The 26444-nt window shown below is 46.8% G+C and overlaps 3 protein-coding genes across 3 annotated transcripts; all 3 read left to right on the plus strand.

The window, feature by feature from the left end:
- The first annotated feature begins 1964 nt into the window (after positions 1–1964).
- Positions 1965–6841, plus strand: LOC144590481 (zinc-binding protein A33-like). Its single transcript, XM_078395064.1, has 5 exons — positions 1965–2154; positions 4642–4871; positions 4962–5057; positions 5919–6152; positions 6815–6841. Exons 1-5 carry the CDS (start codon positions 1965–1967, stop codon positions 6839–6841), a joined length of 777 nt encoding a protein of 258 aa, XP_078251190.1.
- Positions 6842–6933: 92 nt separating this feature from the next.
- Positions 6934–15820, plus strand: LOC144590489 (E3 ubiquitin-protein ligase TRIM39-like). Its single transcript, XM_078395073.1, has 2 exons — positions 6934–7043; positions 15154–15820. Exons 1-2 carry the CDS (start codon positions 6947–6949, stop codon positions 15687–15689), a joined length of 633 nt encoding a protein of 210 aa, XP_078251199.1. The 5' UTR covers positions 6934–6946; the 3' UTR covers positions 15690–15820.
- A 2154-nt stretch (positions 15821–17974) lies between these two features.
- LOC144590482 (zinc-binding protein A33-like) lies at positions 17975–26437 on the plus strand. Its single transcript, XM_078395065.1, has 5 exons — positions 17975–18250; positions 24327–24608; positions 24699–24794; positions 25546–25779; positions 26411–26437. Exons 1-5 carry the CDS (start codon positions 17975–17977, stop codon positions 26435–26437), a joined length of 915 nt encoding a protein of 304 aa, XP_078251191.1.
- The last annotated feature ends 7 nt before the right edge of the window (positions 26438–26444 follow it).

Below are 26444 nucleotides of genomic sequence, written 5' to 3' on the forward strand. Positions count from 1 at the left end.
GGCTCAGAACACAGCCTTGTACTCAGTGTGATAGTGGAGGACAGGTGCGGGCCCATTCTCACTGCCTGCGGTCGTTCCAGCAGGAAGTCCAGGATCCAGTCACATAACGATGAACTCAGGCCTAGCTGGTGGAATTTGATGATGAGCTTGGTGGGGATGACCGTGTTGAAGGCGGAGCTATAGTCTATGAATAGCATCCTCACGTACGTGCCCTGTCTCTCTACGTGAGTCAGGACAGTGTAAAGAGCCAGAGAGATGGCGTCCTCTGTGGATCTATTTGCCCTGTATGCAAATTGATGTGGGTCCAGTGAGTCAGGGATGCTGGATTTGATGTGTGAGAGGACCAGCCTCTCAAAGCACTTCATGACTATCGGCGTTAGGGCAACCCGGGCGGTAGTCGTTCAGGTTGGAGATCTTTGCTTTTTTCGGCACCGGAACTATGATAGCCGACTTCAGGCACTTGGGGACCGTAGCCAGAGATAATGACAGGTTAAAGATCCTGGTGAATACCTCAGCCAGCTGTTCAGCAGTCCTTCAGTACCCTTCCTTGAACTCCATCCGGTCCTGCAGCCTTGCGTGGGTTGACCCTTTGCAGAGCGCATTGTACCTCCTGTGTGCCCAGTTGCAAGACCTGTCCCTCCGCCTCGGCTGGGGTTCTTCCACTCAAGGTGGTTTTGGCAGTTTCAAAGCGGGCAAAGAAGGTGTTAAGCTCGTTGGTCAGTGCCATATCGCTGTGGGGGCAGGCAGGGCTGCTCTTGTAGCCAGTGATGTCCCTGACACCCTGCCACATGCTTCTGGTGTCCGTGGTGTTGAAGTGGTCTTCCACCCGTTGCCTGTGGGTGTCTTTGGCCCTTTTAATACCTTTGTTCAGGTTTGATCTGGCAACACTATGCTGAAGTGTCACCAGATTTAAAGGCATTGTTGTGTGCCCTCAGCAGGTTCTGTACCTCCTTGTTCATCCAGGGTTTCCGGTTTGGGAACATCTTTATCTCCTTGTCCTCCGTGACATTCTCCAAACAGCAGTTGATGTAGGAGAGCACAGTGGATGCGTATTCCTCCAAGTCTACCTCTGAACCATAGGTGGCCTGTTGTGCAAACAGGTCCCAGTCGGTGCGATCAAAGCAGTCCTGGAGTTGTAGGGTGGCATCCTCGGGCCATATTTTGACCGTCTTTATTGTGGGTTTGGTCTTGCGGATGAGGGGTTTGTATGCGGTTAGTAGAAACAGTGAGAGGTGATCGGATTGTCCCAAGGGTGGGCAGGGGAGAGCTCTGTAGGCGTCCTTTACGTTGGTGTACACCTTATCCAGTGTGTTTGAGCCCCTGGTAGGGCACTGCACATGCTGATGGAATTTGTGGAGCGAGCATTGTTGCTTCCAATACTGTCATTGAAATAAACTCAAAATTACTTGAACTGTACAGCTTGCTTTTGAATTCTTTTGAAATCTACTGAACGGGGAGACAGCAGTTTAGTTTGGTTTAGTTGAGATTGGAGATACAGCGCGGAAACAGGCCCCTCGGCCCACCGAGTCCGCACCGACCAGCGATCCCCGCACATTAACACTACCCTACACACACGAGGGACAATTTGCACTTATACCAAGCCAATTGACCTACAAATCTATACCTCTTTGGAGTGTGAGAGGAAACCACAGAACACGCAGCTCACGGGGAGAACGTACAAACTATGTACAGACAGCACCCGTAGTCCTGATGGAACCCAGATCTCTGGCGCTGTGAGGCAGCAACTCTACCGGTACCACCCCTTAATCTTTTGAATTGTGTTTTTGAGTTGTCCTTTCTACAAATTGGCGACTGCATTCCCTACACCTTCAACAGTGGCAGGTTTTGAGTGACAGGGGTTGAGGGGGACCCGTGAACCACTTGCTCTGTGGTTGACTGCAGGGGAACCACCTCTGTTGGCGCCGCAGGTGCATTTGTCCCATTTCTTTAAATTGGTCGTCATGATGGAGACCCTCGGGTCCTCTGGCCGGCGCCCCTCTTCCCAGACGGAAGCAGACATCGATGGTGAAATCCACCAGCTCCTACTGCGCGCCTGCACAAAGTTTGGCCGCCTGAGGAGAAGAGTGTTTGATGAGCGGATCTCCAAAGCTCCACAAATCTCGGTGAACGCTGCCCTGGGCATGAGAAGCACAGGTTAGGACCCCGACTGGAGAATCTGGTCTATTTCCCTTCACCAAACACAAGGAGTGAATCGGGAGGCTTCGGGAAGTTGCAGGAGATATTTGCTGGAGAGGTTTTGGAGATGACGGGGTCCAGGTTCAGGATAAGACCGGAGAAGAGTGTTTGTTTCTCCGGGGAACATAGATAGGGGCTGTCGGGAGATTTGACAGAGGGGTCCAATTTCGGTCCGGAGCAACAGGGGCCAATGATCTTCCCATCTGTGGTGGTCAGTGGGAGGAGCAAAGACCACACCGATTTCAACAGAGACGCAACCAGGTGGCGAGTAAAGTTGGGCCGATGGGCCTGTTTCCACGCTGCATCACTCCTTGACTCTGTGACTCCAACAAGGGGAATATGATGGAAAATGACCTGCACTGACGTTGGAAATTCAACAAATTCGATCCCAGGCTTTCGATGCGGAATGTTCACCGCCCCCCACTGTCACTCGTGAGCGGACAAACCTAAATACTCGGGCATAAAGGTTAATGGATTCTATAACACAATTTATCAAGCGATGCGCCGCGTCTCCAAATATAGATTGACCTGAAGACTGGCGCACGAGAGACAGGTGCACTGTGGGGATTAAAATAAGACCGGAGAGAGGTCTCCGTCCATCCTGATCCCGGGCTGGGAACGGAGATGCGGGCGGCGGGTTCCACTGCCCAACGCCTTCTCAGTTACACCCGAGGCCTCGTTAGCACCGGGCCCCGACCATTTATCATCGAGTACAACTGCACGGACGCAGATCTTTCTGCCCAACTTGCTCGTGTCGACCAATATGCCCCATCTACACTCGTCCCAGCAGCTCGCGTCTGGCCCATTTCGCTCTAAACCTTTCCCATCCCTGTACCTGCTCAAATGCCCTTTAAGCTACGTTGTAGCACCGTCCTCAATTGCTCCCCTGCCAGCGTGTTCCATATATCATCTACCCTCTGCGTAAAGGTTGCCCCTTGTGTTCCTGTTGAATCTTTCCCTCTCTCATTAAAGCTATCTCTGGTTGTTGATGTTATCCCAGTTTTCAAGAAAGGAGCGAGAGAGACAGCGGGGGGGATTATAGACCAGTTGGCCTGACATCGGTGGTGGGGAAGATGCTGGAGTCAATTATTAAAGAGGTAATAACGGCGCATTTGGATAGCGGCTAAAGGATTGTTCCAAGTCAGCGAGGATTTATGAAGGGGAAATCCTGCTTGTCAAATCTTCTGGAATTTTTTGAGGATGTGACAAGTAAAATAGATGAAGGAGAGCCAGTTGATGTAGTGTATCTAGACTTTCAGAAAGCCTTTGATATGGTCCCACACGGGAGGTTGGTGAGCAAAATTAGATCACATGGTATTGGGGGAAGGGTATTGACATGGATAGAGAATTGGTTGGCAGACAGGAAGCAAAGAGTAGGAATAAACCGGTCCTTTTCAGAAAGGTAGGCAGTGGAGAGTGGAGTGCTGCAAGGCTCGGTGCTGGGGCCGCAACTATTTACAATATATATTAATGATTTGGATGAAGGAAAGAAGTAATACTAGCAAGTTTGCGGATGATACAAAGCTGGGTGGTAGTGCGAACTGCGAAGGGGATGTTAGGAGGTTGCAGGGTGACTTGGATAGGTTCAGTGAGTGGGCAGATGCGTGGCAGATGCAGTATAATGTAGATAAATGTGAGGTTATCCACTTTGGCGACAAAAACAAGGAGGCAGATTATTATCTCAATGGTGTCATGTTCGGTAAGGGGGGGAGTGCAGCGAGACCTGGGTGTCCTTGTACACCAGTCACTGAAAGTTGGCGTGCAGGTACAGAGGTATAGAGACATATAAAATTATAAAAAGACTGAATAAGCCAGATGCAGGAAAAATTTTCGCAATGATGGGGGTGTCCAGAACCAGGGGCCACAGTTTAAGAATAAGGGGGAGGCCATTTAGAACGGAGATGAGGAAAAACATTTTCACTCAGAGAGTTGTGAAGCTGTGGAACTCTCTGCCTCAGAAGGCAGTGGAGGCCAATTCCCTGGATGCTTTCAAGAGAGAGCTAGATAGGGCTCCAAATGATAGCGGAGTCAGGGGGTATGGGGAGAAGGCAGGAACGGGGTAATGGTTGTGGATGATCAGCCATGATCACGTTGAATGGCGGTGCTGGTTCGAAGGGCTGAGTGGCCTTCTCCTGCAACCTAATGTCCATTGTCAAATAACATTCATTGCCCGGGAAGGCAATGGACACTCGCGCTACTGCAGAGGTTGGTCAGCAGCTCCACGTCAATGAAAGGATTTTGAAGCAGGAAGAGGCGGAGTTACAATGGCTGCGAAAGACCCGGTCGAGAGTTTAACCGAGGAGGCAGTTTGTCCCATCTGCCTGGATTTCTTCACCGATCCGGTGGCACTGGAGTGTGGCCACTACTTCTGCCGCTCCTGTATCACACAGAGTTGGGACAGGGAGGGGAGAAACTCCTGCCCGGAATGTAGAGAGGTGTTTACAGACCGCACCCTCAGGGTGAGTCGGGCCTTGGCGAGACTGGCTGAGAAAGCTCGAGCACTGAGCCTGAATCGGACAGAGAAGGAAAGTAAACTTCACTGCGAGAAACATCAGGAAGAACTGAAGCTGTTTTGTGAAACGGATAAGAAGCTGATCTGTGTGATTTGTGCAGCTGGGCGGGAACACAAGTCTCACAGCTTCATGCCGGTAGATGAAGCTGTTGAATTCTACAAGGTAAAACCAAATCGTTTTTGATCACATCATTGTGTAATCTATTCTTTATTGTCTGACATGTTTATTCTCTGATCTGAAACCCAACCCCAGGATCAGGTGGAATCATCTTTCGAATCTCTCACAGAAAAGAAATCAGACATCGAGGACATGGAACAGCTACAGGAAGAGAGCATTTCTGGAGTTCAGGTGAGGCTTTGTCTTATTGATTTAAGGTTTTTGTGTAGATTCAATCCCTATGTTGCGTGTAATAAGTGGGCACCTGTATAGAGCTCAGTGGTCGAGGGCCCGAGCTATTGGGAGAGGTTGGAGAGACAAGGACTTTACCAAATGGAGCGCAGGAGTCTGAATAATGATCTATTGCAGGTGTATAATATCATGAAACGAAATGTTCCGGTGAATACTCAGTCCTTTACCCTGAGTAGGGCGTCGAGATTGCGAGGGCATGGGTTTAAGGTGAGAGGGAACAGAGTTAATACGAACATTAAGGGCAACTTTGGTAGTGGGTATATGGAACGACTGCCAGAGGAGGTAGTTGAGTCAGGTACCATAACAACAGTTTAAACGTCTTTGAATAAATTCCTGGAGAGAAAAGTTTTGGAACTATCTGGGCCAAATGCGGACTGGTGGAAATAGCGCAGATGGGGCGTCTTGGTCGGTATCTAACACCCCTTGCTGTATGAATCTGTGAAGTCTGTCATTCTAAGTGGTGCTGCTGTCTGCTAGTCCTGGTGACCTGGTTCTGTCCAATGAGGGTTAATGGACACATGAAATTGAACAGGTTGCAGGGAATTGTACTGGGGAAATGGGAATGATGTGCTTGTACATTACTTTCACCGACTATTTCAGACTTATTAAGCCGATCTCTTGAATTGCCAAGGTAATGAAAGCAATGGATTAAATAGATGTAAATGGAATTAGTGTAGATACGTACAGAGCCTGGCATGGACATGTTGGTCTGCACTGCAGGACTCGACATTGACTAGCCAAATGTCACATTCCACGTCATGACGGAACACAATATATTGATTTTGAATTTTCATCTGACAGGAAGAGTCACACAACCTTCAGTCACAGATCACATCCCAGTTTGCTGAACTGCACCAGATTCTCACTGAGAAAGAGCAGTGCTTACTGGAAGAGATCCGGGAGGAAGAGAAGAAGCTTGTAAAAACAATGCAGAAAAATCTTCAAGAGATTCAAGAGAATTTAAAGTCCATTCAGGAGGAACTCTCAAAGTTACAGGAACAGATAGATCACAAGGACGGCGTGATATTTCTGAAGGTGAGGGGTTACACTACAGTTTGGTGAAGTGAAAATGCACAGTCACAAAATGGTGGGTTATAATTTCTGAAATAAATGCCACATTTACCAGTAATTCAGAACTGGGTCAATGTTCCGTCTGTTCCAACGACTCACCACATCCTACAACAATGCCCCAAATTCCAGGAATCCTCATGTATTTATCCCACTTCAACTTGCCTTTATCTGCAATATTGTCTCCAGGCCGTCCCGTGAGTTCCACGTTCTCTTTGCTGCATTTCTTATGGAATTTATCAAAAGGTTATCTTAAATGTCAGCTTTGATTTTTGCTCCCCCCACAAGTAGTGATAATATTTCCATCCCCCGCCCATTTAAATCTGACGCTGATCCTAAAATATTCCATCCAATTTTCTGTAACATCTTCTCCAGGTAAAATCCCATGACCTCCCCAGTCTTACTCGTAGGTTGCATGATCGCGCCTATTTTCGTCAACATTCCTAATGCTTTCCCCCGTTTTCGATGTCTCTACCAGAATATCCACTTCTTGTCTGTGTGGCACAGGCAAAGAGTTTGGAAATGGGAATTATCAGTGGGTTTTTTTGTAGCAATTTGGCGAAACACCCGCTGTCGGGATCATGACGATCCATCTCAGTCTATTGACATTTGTGTTTTATTTATTTCAGGAGGTAGCTGGTCGCAAGACGAGGTAAGACATGCTTTTGACTGAAACAACATATGTTTTAAAAGAACAGCTCAAATGCTCAGTTTATAACCAGCTGTTAAATATTTGCAGGTTTAGTGATGAAGCCAAACCAATGTTGGTGGTAGATGACGCGTTGCCAATTGAAACGTTTGATCTCACCTTTTTCTACAACATGGCATTGAGAGAAACATCTGATATCATCAAGCGAGGTAAAACTGATACCTCTTAACAACTCTTTGTGTGAAGAAAACTGTGTTCTCCAGAATTTATATCCCCGCATGAAAATAATGTTTCGATGATCCAGCCTAGATCTTGTTGCAAACTTTGACAGATTTTCTCGCAACCCATAACATTTCCCATTCTCCACAAACGTACTATATACACCTCCTACATTCACACCCAAGCCACGAAAATATAAAATAAACAGCAAAGGTTGCAGCACCGATCTGTGATACACACCACCAGTCACAGACCTCCAGGCAGGAAAATCATAGAAACATAGAAAATAGGTGCAGGAGTAGGCCATTCGGCCCTTCGAGCCTGCACCGCCATTCAATATGATCATGGCTGATCATCCAGCTCAGTAGCCTGTACCTGCCTTCTGTCCATACCCCCTGATCCCTTTAGCAAAAAGGGCCACATCTAACTCCCTCTTAAATATAGCCAATGAACTGGCCTCAACTACCTTCTGTGGCAGAGAATTCCACAGACTCACCACTCTGTGTGAAGAAATGTTTTCTCATCTCGGTCCTAAAATACTTCCCCCTTATCCTTAAGCTGTGACCCCTGGTTCTAGACTCCCCCAACATCGGGAACAAACTTCCCGCATCCAGCCTCTCCAACCCCTTAAGAATTTTATATGTTTCTATAAGATCCCCCCTTAGTCTTCTAAATTCCAGCGAGTACAAGCCCAGTCTATCCAGTCTTTCCTCATATGAAAGTCCCGCCATCCCAGGGATCAATCTGGTGAACCTTCTCTGTACTCCCTCTAAGGCAAGAACGTCTTTCCTCAGGTTAGGAGACCAAAACTGCACACAATACTCCAGGTGCGGTCTCACCAAGGCCCTGTACAACTGCAGCAGAACCTCCCTGCTCCTAAACTCAAATCCTCTTGCTATGAATGCCAACATACCATTCGCTTTCTTCACTGCCTGCTGCACCTGTATGCTTGCTTTCAATGACTGGTGCACCATGACACCCAGGTCACATTGCATCTCCCCTTCTCCCAATCGGTCACCATTCAGGTAATACTCAGCTTTCCTGTTCTTGCCGCCAAAGTGGATAACCTCACATTTATCCACATTATATTGCATCTGCCATGCATTTGCCCACTCGCCTAATCTATCCAAGTCACTCTGCAGCCTCCTAGCATCCTCCTCGCAGCTAACACTGCCACCCAGCTTCGTGTCATCCGCAAACTTAGAGATGTTGCATTCAATTCCCTCGTCCAAATCATTAATATACACTGTAAATAACTGGGGTCCCAGCACTGAGCCTTGCGGTACCCCACTAGTCACTGACTGCCATTCCGAAAAGGATCCGTTTATTCCTACTCTTTGCTTCCTGTCCGCCAACCAATTTTCTATCCACCTCAACACTGAACCCTCAATACCGTGTGCTTGTTTGTACACCAATCTCCTATGTGGGACCTTGTCGAAGGCCTTCTGAAAGTCCAGATATAACACATCGACTGGTTCTCCCTTATCCACTCTACTAGTTACATCCTCGAATAATTCTATAAGATTCGTCAGACATGATTTGCCTTTGGTAAATCCATGCTGACTTTGTCTGATGATTTCACCACTTTCCAAATGTGATGCTATCACATCTTTAATAACTGACTCGAGCATTTTCCCTCTATCGATGTTAGGCTAACTGGTCTATAATTCCCTGTTTTCTCTCTCCCTCCCTTTTTAAAAAGTGGGGTTACATTAGCTACCCTCCAGTCCTCAGGAACTACTCCAGAATCTAAAGAGTTTTGAAAAATTATCACTAATGCATCCACTATTTCTGAGGCTACTACCTTAAGCACTCTGGGATGCAGCCTATCTGGCCCTGGGGATTTATCTGCCTTTAATCCATTTAATTTACCTAACACCACTTCCCGACTAACCTGGATTTCCCTCAGTTCCTCCATCTCAGACCCCCGGTCCCCCGCTATTTCCGGCAGATGGTTTATGTCTTCCTTAGTGAAGACAGAACCAAAGTATTTGTTCAATTGGTCTGCCATCTCCTTGTTCCCTATGATCAATTCACCTGCTTCCGACTGCAAGGGACCTACATTTGTCTTAACTAATCTTTTTCTCTTGACATATCTATAAAAGCTTTTGCAGTCAGTTTTTATGTTCCTTGCCAGTTTTCCTTCATAATCTATTTTCCCTTTCCTAATTAAGCCCTTTGTCCTCCTCTGCTGGACTCTGAATTTCTCCCAGTCCTCTGGTATGCTACTTTTTCTGGCTAATCTGTATGCTTCATCTTTTGTTTTAATACTATCCTTGATTTCCTTTGTTAGTCACGGATGCACTACCTTACCTGGTTTGTTCTTTTACCAAACTGGGATGAACACTTGTTGTAGTTCATCCATACGACCTTTAAATGCCTTCCATTGCATGTCCACCGTCAACCCTTTCAGCATCAATCGCCAGTCTATCTTGGACAATTCACGCCTCATACCCTCAGTTACCTTTCTTTAAGTTCAGAACACTTGTTTCTGTATTGACTTTGTCACTCTCCATCCTAATGAAGAACTCCACCATATTATGATCACTCTTGCCCAAGGGGCCTCGCACAACAAGACTGCTAACTAACCCTTCCTCATTACTCAATATCCAGTCTAGAATGGCCTGTTCTCTCGTTGGTTCCTCGACATGTTGGTTTAGAAAACCATCTCTCAAACATTCCAAGAAATCCTCTTCCTCAGCACCCCTGCCAGTTTGGTTCACCCAATCTATCTGTAGATTGAAGTCACCCATTATAACTGCTGCACCTTTAGTGTACGCATTTCTAATTTCCTGCTTGATGCCATCCCCAACCTCACTACTGCTGTTAGGTGGCCTGTACACAACTCCCACTAGCGTTTTCTGCCCCTTAGTGTTTCGTAGCTTTACCCATATCGATTCCACTTCCTCCAAGCTAATGTCCTTCCTTTCCACTGCTTTAATCTCCTCTCTAACCAGTAACGCTACCCCACCTCCTTTTCCTTTCTGTCTATCCCGCCTGAATATAGAATATCCCTGGATGTTGAGCTCCCAGCCTTGGTCACCCTGGAGCCATGTCTCCGTAATCCCAACTATATCATAATCATAAATAATTACCTAAGGATATTAATCAGAGATTTTTGCAATTTTATCAGTCATTATATTCATCAAAAATAACAGATACTTCTGCGCAGATGCAAAAGTTTTTGCAGGAATGTAACCTTCCTGGTTTGAATGTGAGTGATAGAAATTTACTGGGCGCAGAAATAACTATGAAAGACGTTGAAGAGACTATTAAATCCATGAAAAATGGGAAGACTCCTGGCCCTGATGGCTTAAATAATGAATTTTATAAAAAATTCAGTGGTTTGATCTCTCCACGTTTGCAAACTGTATATAGTTACGCTTTTAAACAACAGAGATTGCCACAAACTCTGACTGAATCAACAATAATCCTCATTCCTAAAAAAGATAAGGATTCTGAAGACCCTGGTTCGTATAGGGCGATAGCTCTTTTAAATACTGATCAGAAGATATTAGCGAAAATCTTAGCTCAGAGATTAAGTCTAGTTATAGACAAATTGATACACCCCGATCAATCAGGCTTTATAGCCAAACGATATTCATTTTTCAACTTGAGACGCTTGTTTAATATAATTTATTCAAATAGATTATTAAATGAAGATTTAGCAATCATCTCGCTAGATGCTGAAAAAGCATTTGATCAAGTAGAATGGCCCTATCTTTTCTCAGTGATGGAAAAATTTCAACTAGGTGAAAATTTTTGTGCATGGGTGAAACTTTTATATACATCCCCAACAGCTAGAATATTAACTAATCAAATGCTGTCATCTAAATTTCATTTAGCTAGGGGTTGTAGACAAGGATGTCCACTATCACCACTTTTATTTGCCCTTATTATAGAACCACTTGCTGAGAGTATTAGATCAAATTCAGATATTTATGGCTACAACACTAAACATACAACCAATAAAATTTCTTTATATGCGGATGATGTATTAATATATATTACAAAGCCAGAAATTAGCATTCCGAATTTATTAAATCTCATAACTCAATTTGGTTCATTTTCAGGTTATAGAATTAACTGGTATAAAAGTGAAATTATGCCAATAATGGAGCATAATCCGGCCATACTTCAACAATTTCCTTTCAAAATTGCCTATGAAAAGTTTAAATATCTTGGAATTTACGTGACTAGGAAATATACTTCTTTATTTAAATCAAATTTTCCTCCTTTACTTGCTAAATTACACAGAAATATCCAATTTTGGAAAACACTTCCTATATCATTAGTTGGTCGTAGTAATGCTATAAAGATGATCTTTCTTCCACAGCTACTATACTTATTTCAAGCAATTCCGATCTACCTTCCAAAAAAGTTTTTTTTTTAAATTGATTCAATTGTTACTAATTTTATTTGGGACTACAAGACTCATAGAATAAATAAAAGACACTTATGTAAGTCTAAAATTAATGGAGGAATTGCTTTACCTAACTTTTTATTTTATTATTGGGCGGTTAATATTAAAAATATAACCTGCTGGTTGGATGATTCTGATCAACAACCGGATTGGTTAAAGATGGAGAAAGAGGATTGTTTACCATTCGATATTGGTGTGATCCTCTTAGCTCCAATAAATTTAAATAAAAAAACATATGGAGGTAATCCCATTATACATAGTGTTATCCGTACCTGGAAACAATTAAAGCTTACGTTAAAATTGAGTAAATTATCTGTTTTCCTTCCTATTGCGAATAATCCTTCTTTTAAACCGTCTGTCTTAGATAGAGGCTTTGCTCAATGGAAAAGTTATGGAATCAAAAGGGTGGGAGATCTTTATCATAAGGGAACTTTTCTTTCGTTTCAGGAGTTACAGCAGAAGTACGGATTACATGTTAATAATTATTTTAGATATTTACAACTTAGAGATTATGTAAAATCACACATGCAAGAATATAAGTTTAGAGGTCCAGAAACACTTGATGTATGCCTGAATCGACATTATAACTCAAATAAATTAATATCTTTTATTTACAATATTCTCCTTGACATTGACATTCCGTCATCAGAATCTTATAGACGAGCATGGGAGGACGAATTGAATCAATTTATAATGCAAGATATATGGGATGAAAGTTTACAACATATACATCAATGTTCATTGAATACTAGACATTCCTTAATACAATTTAAAATAATACATAGATTACATTATTCGAAGACGAAATTAAATAGGATTTTTCCTAGTATCTCTCCTATGTGTGATAAATGTCAATTTCAAGAAGCTAATTTAACTCATATTTTCGTAACTTGTATAAAAATGCAAAACTTCTGGTTGGAGATTTTTAAAATAGTTTCTAAAGTTATTAATAAAAAATTAGATATGGACCCAAAATTAATTATATTAGGATTATCAGAACATACTACAAATTTTACAGTAAGTCAGGTACATTTTCTTGATTACAGTCTAATAACTGCGAAAAAACTAATACTTAAATTTTGGAAAAAACCAATAACCCCCACAATTAAAATGTGGATTATGGAAATGACAGAGACCCTGCATTTGGAAAAAATAAGGTTTGCCTTAATCGACAAACCTGAGTTATTTTTAAAAATATGGTCTCCATTTATTGAATTTTTAGAAAAGTAAATGGGTTTGGCACAGGACTAAAATTTAAAAAAAATTTAAATAAAAAGTTGAAACTGGAGTTGGGGGTTGGATGTACAGCTGTGGTTTTTGTCTCCCGGATCTACTCCCGTTAATTTTCATTGTTAGATCCTTTTTTTTTTTTTTTTTTAACCCTCTTACTCTCTCTCCCCAAGTTTATAGTTTTATATTTTTATTTTTACTTTCTCTCTTCAAAAATTTAAAAATTGAAGCTATGTAAGAACTTTGTAACAAATGTGTTTTTTCTTATTTCGATTTGTACATATGCTTTTCAAAAAATAAAAAATAAAAAAAATAAATAAATAAAAATAAAAAATAATAATTATCTCCACATTTAATTCATCCACCTTATTACGTATACTCCTTGCATCGAGACACAAAGCCTTCAGGCTTGTTTTTACAACTCTCTTACCCCTTATACAATTATGTTGAAAAGTGGCCCTTTTTGATTTTTGCCCTGGATTTGTCTGCCTGCCACGTTTACTTTTCACCTTGCTACCTGTTGCTTCTACCCTCATTTTACACCCCTCTGTCTCTCTGCTCCTGCTCCCACCCCCCCTGCCACATTAGTTTAAATCCTCCCCGACAGCACTAGCAAACACTCCCCCTAGGACATTGGTTCCATTCCAGCTCAGGTGCAGACCGTCCTGTTTGTACTGGTCCCACCTCTCCCAGAACTGGTTCCAATGTCCTAAAAAATTGAATCCCTCCCCCTTGCACCATTTTTCAAGCCACATATTCATCTGAAATATCCTCCTATTCCTACTCTAACTAGCACGTGGTGCTGGTAGTAATCCAGAGATTATTACCTTTGAGGTCCTACTTTTAAGTTTTTCTCCTAGCTCTCTAAATTCACCTTGTAGGACCTCATCCCGTTTTTACCTAAATCGTTGGTGCCAATGTGCATCATGACAACTGGCTGCTCACCCTCCCCCTCCAGAATGTCCTGCAGCCGCTCAGAGATATCCCTGACCCTTGCACCAGGGAGGCAACATACCATCCTGGAGTCTCGTTTGCGGCCGCAGAAACGCCTATCTATTCCCCTTACAATTGAATCCCCTATCACTATAGCCCTTCCACTCTTTTTCCTCCCCACTTTTGCCGCAGAGCCACCCACGGTGCCATGAACTTGGCTGCTGCTGCCTTCCCCTGATGAGCCATCTCCACAAACAGTATCCAAAATGGCATATCTGTTTAGGAGGGAGATGACCGCAGGGGACTCCTGCACTACCTGCCTACTGCTACGCTGGCAAGTGGCCACCCGTTTCCTTTCTGTCCGCTTATCTTTTACCTGTTGTGTGGCCAACTCACTATACGTGCTATCCATGACCTTCTCAGCATCGTGGATGCTCCAGAATGAGTCCAACCGCAGCTCCAACCATTCAATTCGGTTTGCCAGGAGCTGCAGCTGGACACACTTCCTGCACACGTAGTCATCAGGGACACCGACAATATCCCTGATCTCCCACATGACATGTCTTACCTCCAAATTAAATCAAATCCCTCTTAATCCTTTAAACTGTACCTTTACTAAAGCACTGAACCCTTAACTCACTGAACCCTTAACTCACTGAACCCTTAACTCACTGAACCTTTAACTCACTGAACCCTTAAATAAAGTACGAACAAAAAGCAGAAAATCATCCTGCCGCTACCTTCCACCTCCAACCACCAAGCCAATTATGGGTCCATTTCACCAGCTCGTCTTGGATCCCACCTGCCTTAGCTTTCTGGACCAGCCTTACATGCGGAACATTGTCAATTCCCTCAGTGAAGTTCATATATTGGTTTACAATGAGATCAGTGTGTTAGTTGTACACACCCATCAAATCCACCCGTGAATCCGCTCACTTTCAGCAACCCCACAACCACAGGTCTCCACCCGTTCTGTCCAACACCCGATCATTCAACCTCTGCTTCCTTCCATGGTCCAAGCCACCCCTCCCTCTCTCTCACCCTCCACTCAAAGAAACAGGGGCAGGTCATCTGGCCCCTCGCGTCTGTCCCCTTTCACTGTGATCATGACGACCCCACCACGTACCTCTACCTCCTCTTTAACCTCAAATTACCGCTAACCTCAATATCCTCTTGCTCCGATCTGCCTCCATGTATGAGTAGCCCCCCCCCCCCCCCCCCCCAATTTCTCCTTCACCACCGCAATCTCGCAATCCACCTCACTCTCCGCACTCTTCCTCCCCGTCCACCCTCCCCACCTCACGAAATTCCCCTCGCCATCTCTGGATTAAAAACTCCAGGGGAGATGTCTGTTGTCCACCCGATGTGGTTGTGAGTGAAACCCCGGGCAGGGTTTCAGTTGTTCGCCCGCCTGTGCCTGAGGCCGAGCGGCCTCTCCCCCGGTCCCGGGGCCGCGCTGCCCGAGTCTCCCCCCGACCCCCGGGGACTCTCTGATTCTCTGCTTCTCCCCCCAGTCTCCGTCACTCTGGATGTGGAAACAGCGCATCCGGAGCTCGAGGTGTCTGAGGATCGGAAGAGGGTGAGACGGACCCGGACCCGGAGGAGTCTCCCTGACACCGGGAAGAGGTTTACAGACAGTGCGTGTGTGCTGGGATCGGACGGATTCACATCGGGGAGACATTACTGGGAGGTGGAGGTGGCGGAGAGTCAGTGGTGGAGACTGGGAGTCGCCGCAGAGTCTGTGGAGAGGAAGGGAGAGGACGACCCGACCCCGGAGACTGGAGTCTGGAGCATCAGTTGGTGTGATGACGAGTTTGAAGCAGATACCGACCCCCCACTCCCTCTCCCCGCCCGTCCCATCCCCGGGAGGGTGGGAGTTTATCTCAGTTACAAGTCCGGGACAGTTTCATTTTACGACGCGGACACCAAGTCCCATCTCCACACCTTCACTGGGAATAAATTCACGGAGAAACTTTACCCTTTCTTCGGGCCTTATTGGGGTGAAAACAAGTGGCTGAGAATCTGCTCTGGTTCCGCTCCGGGTGTATAAAAGGGTCGGGTCCCGGGACCGGCGTTAGGAGCGGGGCTCGGGGGCTGTGGGGCAGAAACCCGGAGTACAACAGGTCGGCGCTGAACGGCTCCCATTTATTCCCCAAATTCCGCGTCGTAAAAACCCCAGTGAGCGCGGAAATAAAACCAGGGGGAATGTAAATGTGGGAAGAGTGTAATAAACTGCAACTGAAATCAGAGCTGTCGATCCGTTCATTTTAACGCGTTAACCGCTCGGTGAACGGAACAGAAATTACTTTTGTGAAAATATAAAGATTGAAACAATCGCCCTTCCCGCGGGTTCAGCAGCGGCCGCGGGCGGCGGGTCCTGAGCTCCGGGCTCCCCCGGGTTCTAAAGATTGTAGTTCGACGTCGATACATAGATCATTCTTCATTCAGTCGCCGCCAGACCCCTCCCCCACCTCTCCCTCAGTTACATCACTTCTGTATCGCTTATGCTTCCTGCTTTTGTTCACCGCATTAAGTTCATAAGTGATAGGAGTAGAATTAGGCCATTCGGCCCACCGTCTACTCCGCCATTCAATCATGGCTGATCTATCTCTCCCTCCTAACCCCATTCTCCTGCCATCTACCCGTAATATCTGACACCCGTACTAATCAAGAATCTATCTGTCTCTGCCTTAACGCTCATCATATGTTAACATACTCATTCCTGGTTGGATAAGAAAATAACTGCAGATGCTGGTACAAATCGAAGGTATTTATTCACAAAATGCTGCAGGAACTCAGCAGGTCAGGCAGCATCTCGGGAGAGAAGGAATGGTCGCCCATTCCTTCTCGCCCGAGATGCTGCCTGACCTGCTGAGTTCCTGCAGCATTTTGTGAATAAATACTCGTTCCTGGGATCATTCTTGTAAACCTCCTCTGGATCCTCTCCAGAGCCAGCACATCCTTCCTCAGATATGGTGCCAAGAATTGCTCATGATATTTGAAATGCGGCCAGACCAGCGCCTCATAGAGCCTCAGCATTTAACGCTTCATCTCCCTCACCTCTCTCTCAGGCACATCATGTCTGTATCGGTGCTGCTTCCTGCTCTCGTTCACGGCATTAACACTTCACCTCCCTCACTGCCAGTTTCCCACCAGCTCCCACTTTCCTCTGCTCGAGCCCCGACTCTTCCCTTCGCTTTCTCGCCGTCTCTGTCTCCGTTTCAGGGAAAACGCGAGTGACCATAGTCCACTCCAACCCCGCGGACGCCATCGGCTACTTTGTCTCTCCACTACCCCTGTTTGCGCATCGGAAATGGAATATTCCCTCTAAAGTCGAGAGCGTACAGCAACAACTCGCTTACATTTACACAATGTCCTTGCATCCCTTTTAGGAGACCCCAGAGTGCTTTACAGGCGCAAATCTCTTTAAAGTGCAGCCACGAACGGCGACTGAAATGCAGGAGTCTATTTGCAGACAGGAACATTCACAAACTGAGTTTAAATGCAAGCGATACTCTCCAAAGAGAATTAGGTTGATTTCAATAGCAGTTTTTTGAAGCATCAAGCACATTCTAACAAAAACACAATATTTCTATTCAGTTCTTGTGAATGTTACTGGTCGTGTAAATTATGGAAATTCACCAACAGGGTATTAAATGTATCTGTTGCGGAGAAAAGAACAGAGGAGGCCGCCTGGATATCTAGATTTGATGAAAATTGCGCCATTACTCGTGTTAATTGTTCATTAACTTGAACAGTTAATAAGATAACATCTTCCATAAACACTACTCCATCTTCCTATAGAGGAATACTTAAATGGATGATCTTGATCGGTGTTAAGGGTTTGGTTGTCGCTGCAGGTACATCACTTACTGCACATCCCTAATTATCGCCTGAGTGGTTCCTTCAAGCACTTTGAACTTGATGCGTGTCTTAGCAGCGTTGTGGTCTTCGCTCCTCGGACAAGTTTATTTTTAGAGGATTTGAGATGATATTTCTGAGATGATATTTCAATGGATATTTTTAAGGCAGAGAGAGCTAGATTTTTGAATAGTACAGGTGTCAGGGGATACGGGGGAAGGCAGAATGGGGTTAGGAGGGAGAGAAAGATCAACCATGATTGAGTGGCTGTGCGGACTTCATGCGACGAATGGCCCAATTCTGCTCCTATCACTTATGAGTAACTGTATTTAAGGTGCGTTAGGAGACTTCAATTTGTGTCTCTGGGTTCCTCATTCAATAAATAAATCGCTGCCTCAACACCTCACGCCGACTGCCTGTTGCTGCCTTGAGTTCGCCAGTCTCTATGGAATTGCGGCCCTTTAGTTAATAATCATGCTTAAAACCGGGATTAAGGCTGGCCAGCATTGTAACATTACACAGCGATGTAGTTTATTGTCACGTGAACTGAGGTACAGGGAAAAATCATTGGGGAAGCTCCCGGCAGGCGCCGAGGAGTCGTCTGGAGAGGACCCAGCGGCGGTGTGGACGGGGCCGGTGGTCGAAGGAGAGGAAGGGGCCGCTGGTCGAGGATGGACGTCGGCGGTCGAGGACAGGCCTGCAGAGGGCGCCATGAGGTCGACAGGCTCGTGTGCGCGCAGAAGGGTGGAGGTATCACAAAATGCTGGAGTAACTCAGCAGGTCAGGCAGCATCTAGGAGAGAGGGAATGGCTGACGTTTCGGGTCGAGACCCTTGGTTGGACGCGCGGCCGAGAACAAATAGGGACCGGCGTGTTGGGGGGGGGGGGGGGGCTGCGAGAACAGAGGGACCATTGGGGACTAAGTGGAATACTTTGTAACTCTATCGGTGCCCATTATGTGGCGACTCTTTGCAGACTTGTGTATGCAAAACAAAGAATCACACCGTGACATGTCACATGTGATAATAAAGTATCATTCATTCGTTCATTCATTCATTCATTCATTCATTCATTCATTCATTCATTCATTCATTCATTCATTCATTCATTCATTCGTTCATTCATTCATTCGTTCATTCATTCATTCGTTCTTTCATTCATTCATTCATTCATTCATTCATTCATTCATTCATTCACTCATTCACTCATTCATTCATTCGTTCATTCATCGTTCAGTTATTCATTCATTCAGTCATTCATTCACTGACACGCTGACAGCAACATGGTGGTTTCGTTAGGTTTATGATTTCACGTGCACCGAGGTACAGTGAAAAGCTTTGCCTGCGTGCTGTCCATTGAAATCATACTGTATACGAACACAATCTAGATGTACCAAGTCATACCAGCGGCCGCGCGGTTCAAGGGGAAATTCAAGTTCTGAAAGTGAAATTCTGTAAAAGCTTGTTCTTTTTTACGCACGATTTTAAAGAAGAGAAGCCAATCGTCCATCAAGCCTGAGGATCACGAGTGGAAACGTGAAACATCCATGTCCCTCCACAGATGCTGCCTCACCCGTTGAGTCGAGCGGATTTTTAAAATGTTGTTCCATATTCCAGCAACTCCTGGCTCTAGTGAGTCAACTCTCTGCCGCCACTCACTATATTCCCATCAGCCCCACTGCTTGCACTAATTCATCGCACTCGAACCATCAGCCCCCCACCCCACCTCACCCTACCCTATTCCCCCATGCATCCACCCCCACACTAACCGACGCTGGGGTCACATCAAGCAGCCGGTTCACCGAGAGCCCCTCACGCCCTCGGGAAGTGGCAGGAAACCGGAGCACCCGCGGGAAAAGCACGAGGCGACGGGTTGAATTAACAAAGTCCACACAGGCAGAACCGGAGGCCAGGATCGAACCCTGGTCGTCGGATCTCGCTGGCGGCAGCTGTAATCACTGGAACACCCCGCCAGCCACGGCAGCGTTTGTGATGGGGTAGTGCAGCGAATTTGTCGATTAAACCAGTTAAATAATTATCGATTTATATTCCAAATATGTGACTTTCTTCACAGAATGCCCAAAAGTCTCTGTGAGTGAGGCCACCATCATTACTCGGCGGCCCTCCGGATCACGGACAACACGGGGGCAGAACATAAACACCGGAGGGAGTGAAACCCCCGCCCACCCAACCCGCCCGCCTCCCACCCCCGGCACTCCTCACACCCCTGCAATAGTCTGTTCGAACTTCAACCACCGGGCAGACGATATAAGGCCTTCGACGCCCGCACCTCCGAACTCACGAACAGCTTCATCCCCAGGGCCATAGCTGCTGTGAACCGGTCCTGCTGAGCCGGATGGTCACATCGCACATCGAACCGGTACAGATCTACTTGCACTTTATTCTGTTTTAAAACTGTTTCTAATTTTGTTTCATTGGGTTGTCTAAATTTATACTGATTAGCCAATTGATTTATTGGATCGTATTGAAGGCGCATTCCAAATCTCGTTGTACCGCTCCCTGTACAATGACAATAAAGATATATTGTATTGTATTGTATTGTAGCATATAGTTCTCAGCATTGCAGCGTCACAACCCGCTAACATTTATACAATGTCCTCGCATCTCTTTTAGGAGACCCCAGAGTGCTTTGCTGGCGTAAATCGCATTGAAGTGCAGCCAGTAATTGTAACAAGAATGGAAAATCGATTTACAGACAGGAACATTGACAAACAGACTTTAAAAGCAAGTTATACTATCCGAACAGATTTGTGTTGATGTGTTGGAAAGACTTGCAGATGCTGGTTGAAATCGAAGGTAGACACAAAATGCAGGAGTAACTCAGCGGGACAGGCAGCATCTCTGGAGAGAAGGAATGGGTGACGTTTCGGGTCGAGAAGCACCAAGCACATGTTCTAATAAACACAAATTTCTATTCGGTTCTTGTGAACCTTACTAGTCGAGGAAATTATCCAAATTCAACCAGAGGGTATTTCATTTATCTATTGCACGAACCTATTAATATATAATATTGTAAGTGGGTATGAGTTTTTAAATTGTCATTAAAAGACAAGTGGGAGGCCAAGTTCCTCGTAGAGGGTGTACAGGGAAGGGGAGAGGGTGTGACAGAGGAGCCCTGGATCCAAAGCCTCTCCTGTATTGGTGTAGCACCCTCAACCCCCTACACAATCCCCCTTATCCCCCCCTCCCCACCCCCACTCTCCCATCTTCCCTGACCCCCCACCGCCCCCTCCCCCCCACCCACACTCTCTCATCCCCCCCATCACCCCCTCTCTCCCCCACCCCTGCTGTCCCCTTCCCCCACCCCCTCCCGCACACGCCCACTCTTCCCTCCTCCTCACCCCGCTCTCCCTCCCACCCCACTCTCCCCCACCCCCCAATAAACACCACCCCCCATTAACCAACAACCCCCTTTCCCCCACTCACTCCCTCCCCACCCCCCATTTTCTCCCCCATCCCCTCCTCCCCCACTGTTCCCCTCCCCAGCCCCACTCTCACTCTCCCCAACCCTTCTCTCCTCCACCCCGCTCTCTCCTCCCCCCACCGCCACCCCCCTCCTACCCCCACACTCGCACCATCCCCATTCTCACTGTCCCCCTCCCCCCTTTCCCCACACCCCCACTCTCCCCTCTTCCCCACCCCAAACTCTTCCCTGACCCCAACTGTCCCGTTGCCCCCCACCCCCACTCTCTTCCCCCACCACTATCCCCCTTCCCCCGCTGTTCCGCTCCCCAGTCCCACTCTCCCTCCCACCCACCCTCACGCTCTGCTCCTCTCAACCTCCCCCCCACTCGTCCCTCTTCCCTGACCCCCACTGTCCCCCTTCCCCCCCCCACCCCCACTCTCTCTTCCCCCCACCACCACCCCTCCTCCCGCACTGTCCCACTCTCCCTCCCACCCCTACTCTCTGCTCCTCCCCCTCCCCCCCCATTCACTCCTCTCCCAACCCCACTCTCACTCTCCCCTACGCCCTCTCTCCTCCTCCCCCACCTCCCGCTCCTCTCCTCCCCATCCTTAGCCCCTCCTACCCCACCCCTCCACACACTCGCCCGACCCCCATTCTCACTGAACCCCGCCCCATACCCCCACTGTCCCCTCTTCCCCACCCCCACTGTCCCCTCTTTCCCACCCCCACTGTCCCAATCCCCCACCCCACTCTCTTCCCACCACCACCACCCCTTCCCTCTCGTTCCCCAGCATCCCCCTCCTGCCACACCCCCTCCTCCCCCTTTCACTGCCACTGTCCCCTTCCCCCCACCCACCTTCCCCTCCCACCACTCTTCCCTGACCCCCACTTTCCCCCTTCTTTCCCACACCCACTCTCTCTTCCCTCCACCACCCCCGCTGCCCACTCCTCAGTCCCACTCTCCCTCCCACCCCCACTCTCTGCTCCTCCCACCCTCCCCTCCCACTCTCCCCTCTTCCCTGAGCCCCACTGTTCCCCTTACACCCACCCCACTCTCTCTTCCCCCAACCACCCCCCTCCCCCGCTGTTCCCCTCCCCAGTCCCACTCTCCCTCCCACCCTCCCACCTCCCCCCCACTCTCCCACCCACCTCCCCCCCACTCTCCCACCCACCTCCCCCCCAACTCTCTCCTCCCCCACCCCCAATCTCCCTCACCCCCCCTTGACCCTACTCTCTCCTCCCCACCCCCCCCATTCTCTCCTCCCTCAGCCTCACACAGACAGACAGACAGACAGACAGACAGACAGACAGACAGACAGACAGACAGACAGACAGACAGACAGACAGACAGACAGACAGACAGACAGACAGACAGACAGACAGACAGACAGACAGACAGACAGACAGACGGTCCTCCCCCGACATCAGTCCGAAGAAGCGTCTCGACCCGAAACGTCTCCCATTCCTTTTCTCCTGAGATGCTGCCTGACCTGCTGAGTTACTCCAGGACTTTGTGAATAAATACCTTCGATTTGTACCAGCATCTGCAGTTATATTCTTACGACAGACAGACAGACAGATAAACTGCCCTGGCCTGTCTTACCAACTTGCATCACCTTTATCCGAGTCAAATAAATCAGCCGTTAATATGATATGATATGATATGATAATCCGCCCATTGGCCCAGTTCATGGAAATCTTGCTCCTTCCCAGATGAATGGATTCACTCTCCAAAACTTCACCATAGAAACGGCGAAACATAGAAAATAATTGCACGAGTAGGCCATTCGGCCTTTTGACGAATCTCTGACGATTTGAGGCAGCAACTCTCCCGCTACCACCCCTTAATCTTTTGAACATTGTTTTTGAGTTGTCCTTTCCGTAAATTGGCGACTGCATTTCCTACAGTGGCAGGTTTTCAGTGACAGGGAGGTGATGGTTGATAGACAATAGACAATAGGTGCAGGAGTTGGCCATTCAGCCCTTCGAGCCAGCATTGCTATTCAATGCGATCATGGCTGATCACTCTCAATCAGTACCCCGTTCCTGCCTTCTCCCCATACCCCCTCACTCCGCTATCCTTAAGAGCTCTATCCAGCTCTCTCTTGAAAGCATCCAACGAACTGGCCTCCACTGCCTTCTGAGGCAGAGAATTCCACACCTTCACCACTCTCTGACTGAAAAAGTTCTTCCTCATCTCCGTTCTAAATGGCCTACCCCTTATTCTTAAACTGTGGCCCCTTGTTCTGGACTCCCCCCAACATTGGGAACATGTTTCCTGCCTCTAATTTGTCCAATCCCCTAATTATCTTATATGTTTCAATAAGATCCCCCCTCATCCTTCTAAATTCCAGTGTATACAAGCCTAATTGCTCCAGCCTTTCAACATACGACAGTCCCGCCATTCCGGGAATTAACCTAGTGAACCTACGCTGCACGCCCTCAATAGCAAGAATATCCTTCCTCAAATTTGGAGACCAAAACTGCACACAGTACTCCAGGTGCGGTCTCACCAGGGCCCGGTACAACTGTAGAAGGACCTCTTTGCTCCTATACTCAACTCCTCTTGTTACGAAGGCCAACATTCCATTGGCTTTCTTCACTGCCTGCTGAACCTGCATGCTTCCTTTCATTGACTGATGCACTAGGACACCCAGATCTCGTTGAACTCCCCCTCCTCCTAACTTGACACCATTCATATAATAATCTGCCTTTCTATTCTTACTTCCAAAGTGAATAACATCACACTTATCTACATTAAACTGCATCTGCCATGTATCCGCCCACTCACACAACCTGTCCAGGAACCCCTGAACCACTTGCCCTGTGGTTGACAGCGGGGGAACCCCCCACCCCACCCTTGTTGGCGCCGCAGGTGCGTATGTCCAATTTCTTAAAAGTGGTCGCCATGATTGTGGCCCTCGGGTCCTATGTCAGACGACCATCTGAGACCGGGTGGAAGTCTAATTCTATCTTGATCCCGGGCTGTGAACGGAGATGCAGGCGGCGGGTTCCACTGCCCAACAGGTGCAACGCCTCCTCAGTTACACCTCCTTAGCGCTGGTCTCTGTCCCGCCTTACACAATCCCAGGACAATCTCTCCGCTTTCGTCTATATTCAGGCCAGTTTAATGTCGAAGTGACCCCTCCCTCGAGTGATTAGTTGGAAGTGGCCAGGACACCTTCACACTGAACACTTGCAGCCAAATAAGGTCATTGCGGGAGACGGCAGCGCGCGCAGTGGAAAACACTGAACCAGGAAGAGGCGGAGTTACAATGGCTGCGAAAGACCAGGTCGAGAGTTTAACCGAGGAGGCAGTTTGTCCCATCTGCATGGATTTCTTCACCGATCCGGTGGCACTGGAGTGTGGCCACTACTTCTGCCGCTCCTGTATCACACAGAGATGGGACAGGGAGGAGAGAAACTCCTGCCCGGAATGTAGGGAGGAGTTTGAAGAACGCACCCTCAGGGTTAGTCGGGCCTTGGCGAGACTGGCTGAGAAAGCTCGAAAACTGAGCCTGAATCGGACAAAGGGAAGTAAACTTCACTGCGAGAAACATCAGGAAGAACTGAAGCTGTTTTGTGAAACGCACAAGAAACTGATCTGTGTGGTTTGTGCAGCTGCGCGGGAACACACGTCTCACAGCTTCATGCTGATAGAAGAAGCTGTTGAAATCTACAAGGTAAAAGCAAACCGATTCTGATCACTTCATTATGTCACGTCTTGTTTATTTTCTGGCAATTTTATTCTCTGATTTAAAACCCAACCCTAGGGTCAGGTGAAATCTACCTTCGAATCTCTCAGAAACAAAGAATCAGAGATCTGGCGAACGGAGGAGGAACAGAAAGAGAGCTTTTCTGAAGTTCAGGTTTGTACTGTCGATTTAATGTTCTTGTGTACATTTCATCTTGCGATGTGTGTAATAATCTGGCACCTCTATAGAGCTCAGTAGTCGAGGGCCAAAACACTTGGGAGAGGTTGAGCAGCCAAGGACTTTACTCCCTGGAGTGCAGTAGTCTGAAGAATGGACTGTGGCAGGTGTATAATATCACGAAACGGAATGATACGTTGGATGGTCAGTCATAGTAGGAGGATCGGGAAAGTGAGGGTGTAGGTTTTAGGTGAGAGGGAAAAGATTTCAAATGAACATGAAGGACAAATTTGGTAGTGTGTACATGGAAAGAGCTGCTAGGTGAGGTCGTTGAGTCAGGTACCAAAACAACATTTAAAAGGTATAGTGCAGATGGGGCGTCTTGGTCGGTATGACCCCTTGCTGTATGACTCTGTGAAGTCTGACATTCTAAGTGGTGCTGCTATCTGATAGTTCTGGTGACCTGGTTCTGTTCAGTGAGGGTTAATGGAGAAATTAAATGGAACATGTTGCAGAGAATTGAATTGGGGAAATGGGAATGATGTGCTTGTACATTACTTTCACAAAATATTCCAGAATTATCATGATGAGCTCTTTAATTGCCAAGGTAATGAAAGCTACGGTTTAAATACATGTAAATGGGATTTGTGTAGATACATATGAAGCCCAGCATGAACAAGATGGACCAAATGGCATATTCTGCGCTGAGAATGATATAACATATATATTATCATCTTTCATCTGACAGGAAGAGTCACACAAACTTCAGTCACAGATCACATCCCAGTTTGCTGAACTGCACCAGATTCTCACTGAGAAAGAGCAGTGCTTACTGGGAGAGATCCGGGAGGAAGAGAAGACGATTGTAAAAACAATGCAGAAAAATCTTCAAGAGATTCAAGAGAATTTAAAGTCCATTCAGGAGGAACTCTCAAAGTTACAGGAACAGATAGATCACAAGGACGGCGTGATATTTCTGAAGGTGAGGGGTTACACTACAGTTTGGTGAAGTGAAAGTGCACAGGCACAAAATGGTGGGTTAAATTTTCTGAAATAAATGCCGCATTTACCAGTAATTCAAAACTGGGTCAATGTTCCGTCTGTTCCAACTACTCACCACATCCTACAGCAATGCCCCAAATTCCAGGAATCCTCATGTATTTATCTAACTTCAACTTAAATTTATCTGCAATATTGTCTTCAGGCCGTCCTGTGAGTTCCATGTTCTGTTTACTGCATTTCTTATGGAATTTAGCAAAAGGTCATCTTACATTTCAGCTTTGATTTTTGTTCCCCCCACAAGTAGTGATAATATTTCCATCCCCCACCCATTTAAATCCTACGCTGATCCTAAAATATTCCAGCCCATTTTCTCTGACCGGTCTGACTCGTAGGTTGCATGATCGCGCCTATTTTCATCAACATTCCTAATGCTTTGCCCCGTGTTCGATGTCTCTACCAGAATATCCACTTCCTGTCTGTGTGGCACAGGCAAAGAGTTTGGAAATGGGAATTATCAGTGAGTTATTGTGTAGCAATTTGGCGAAATACCTGCTGTCGGGATCATGACGATCCATCTCAGTCTATTGACATTTGTGTTTTATTTATTTCAGGAGGTAGCTGGTCGCAAGACATGGTAGGACATGC

This window comes from Rhinoraja longicauda, unplaced genomic scaffold, assembly GCF_053455715.1.
Source record: "Rhinoraja longicauda isolate Sanriku21f unplaced genomic scaffold, sRhiLon1.1 Scf000197, whole genome shotgun sequence".
NCBI lineage: Eukaryota > Metazoa > Chordata > Chondrichthyes > Rajiformes > Arhynchobatidae > Rhinoraja > Rhinoraja longicauda.

What these genes read in the sequence shown, in the direction of transcription:
- LOC144590481 (XM_078395064.1), top strand. Translation starts at nt 1,965, where the DNA reads ATGGAGACCCTCGGGTCCTCTGGCCGGCGCCCCTCTTCCCAGACGGAA. An exon ending in AAGCTGTTGAATTCTACAAG is followed by an intron (nt 4,872 to 4,961) that starts GTAAAACCAAAT and finishes ACCCAACCCCAG; the next exon opens with GATCAGGTGGAATCATCTTT. An exon ending in ACGGCGTGATATTTCTGAAG is followed by an intron (nt 6,153 to 6,814) that starts GTGAGGGGTTAC and finishes TATTTATTTCAG; the next exon opens with GAGGTAGCTGGTCGCAAGAC.
- LOC144590489 (XM_078395073.1), top strand. Translation starts at nt 6,947, where the DNA reads ATGTTGGTGGTAGATGACGCGTTGCCAATTGAAACGTTTGATCTCACC. An exon ending in ATCTGATATCATCAAGCGAG is followed by an intron (nt 7,044 to 15,153) that starts GTAAAACTGATA and finishes TTCTCCCCCCAG; the next exon opens with TCTCCGTCACTCTGGATGTG.
- LOC144590482 (XM_078395065.1), top strand. Translation starts at nt 17,975, where the DNA reads ATGCTTAAAACCGGGATTAAGGCTGGCCAGCATTGTAACATTACACAG. An exon ending in AAGCTGTTGAAATCTACAAG is followed by an intron (nt 24,609 to 24,698) that starts GTAAAAGCAAAC and finishes ACCCAACCCTAG; the next exon opens with GGTCAGGTGAAATCTACCTT. An exon ending in AGAGCTTTTCTGAAGTTCAG is followed by an intron (nt 24,795 to 25,545) that starts GTTTGTACTGTC and finishes TTCATCTGACAG; the next exon opens with GAAGAGTCACACAAACTTCA.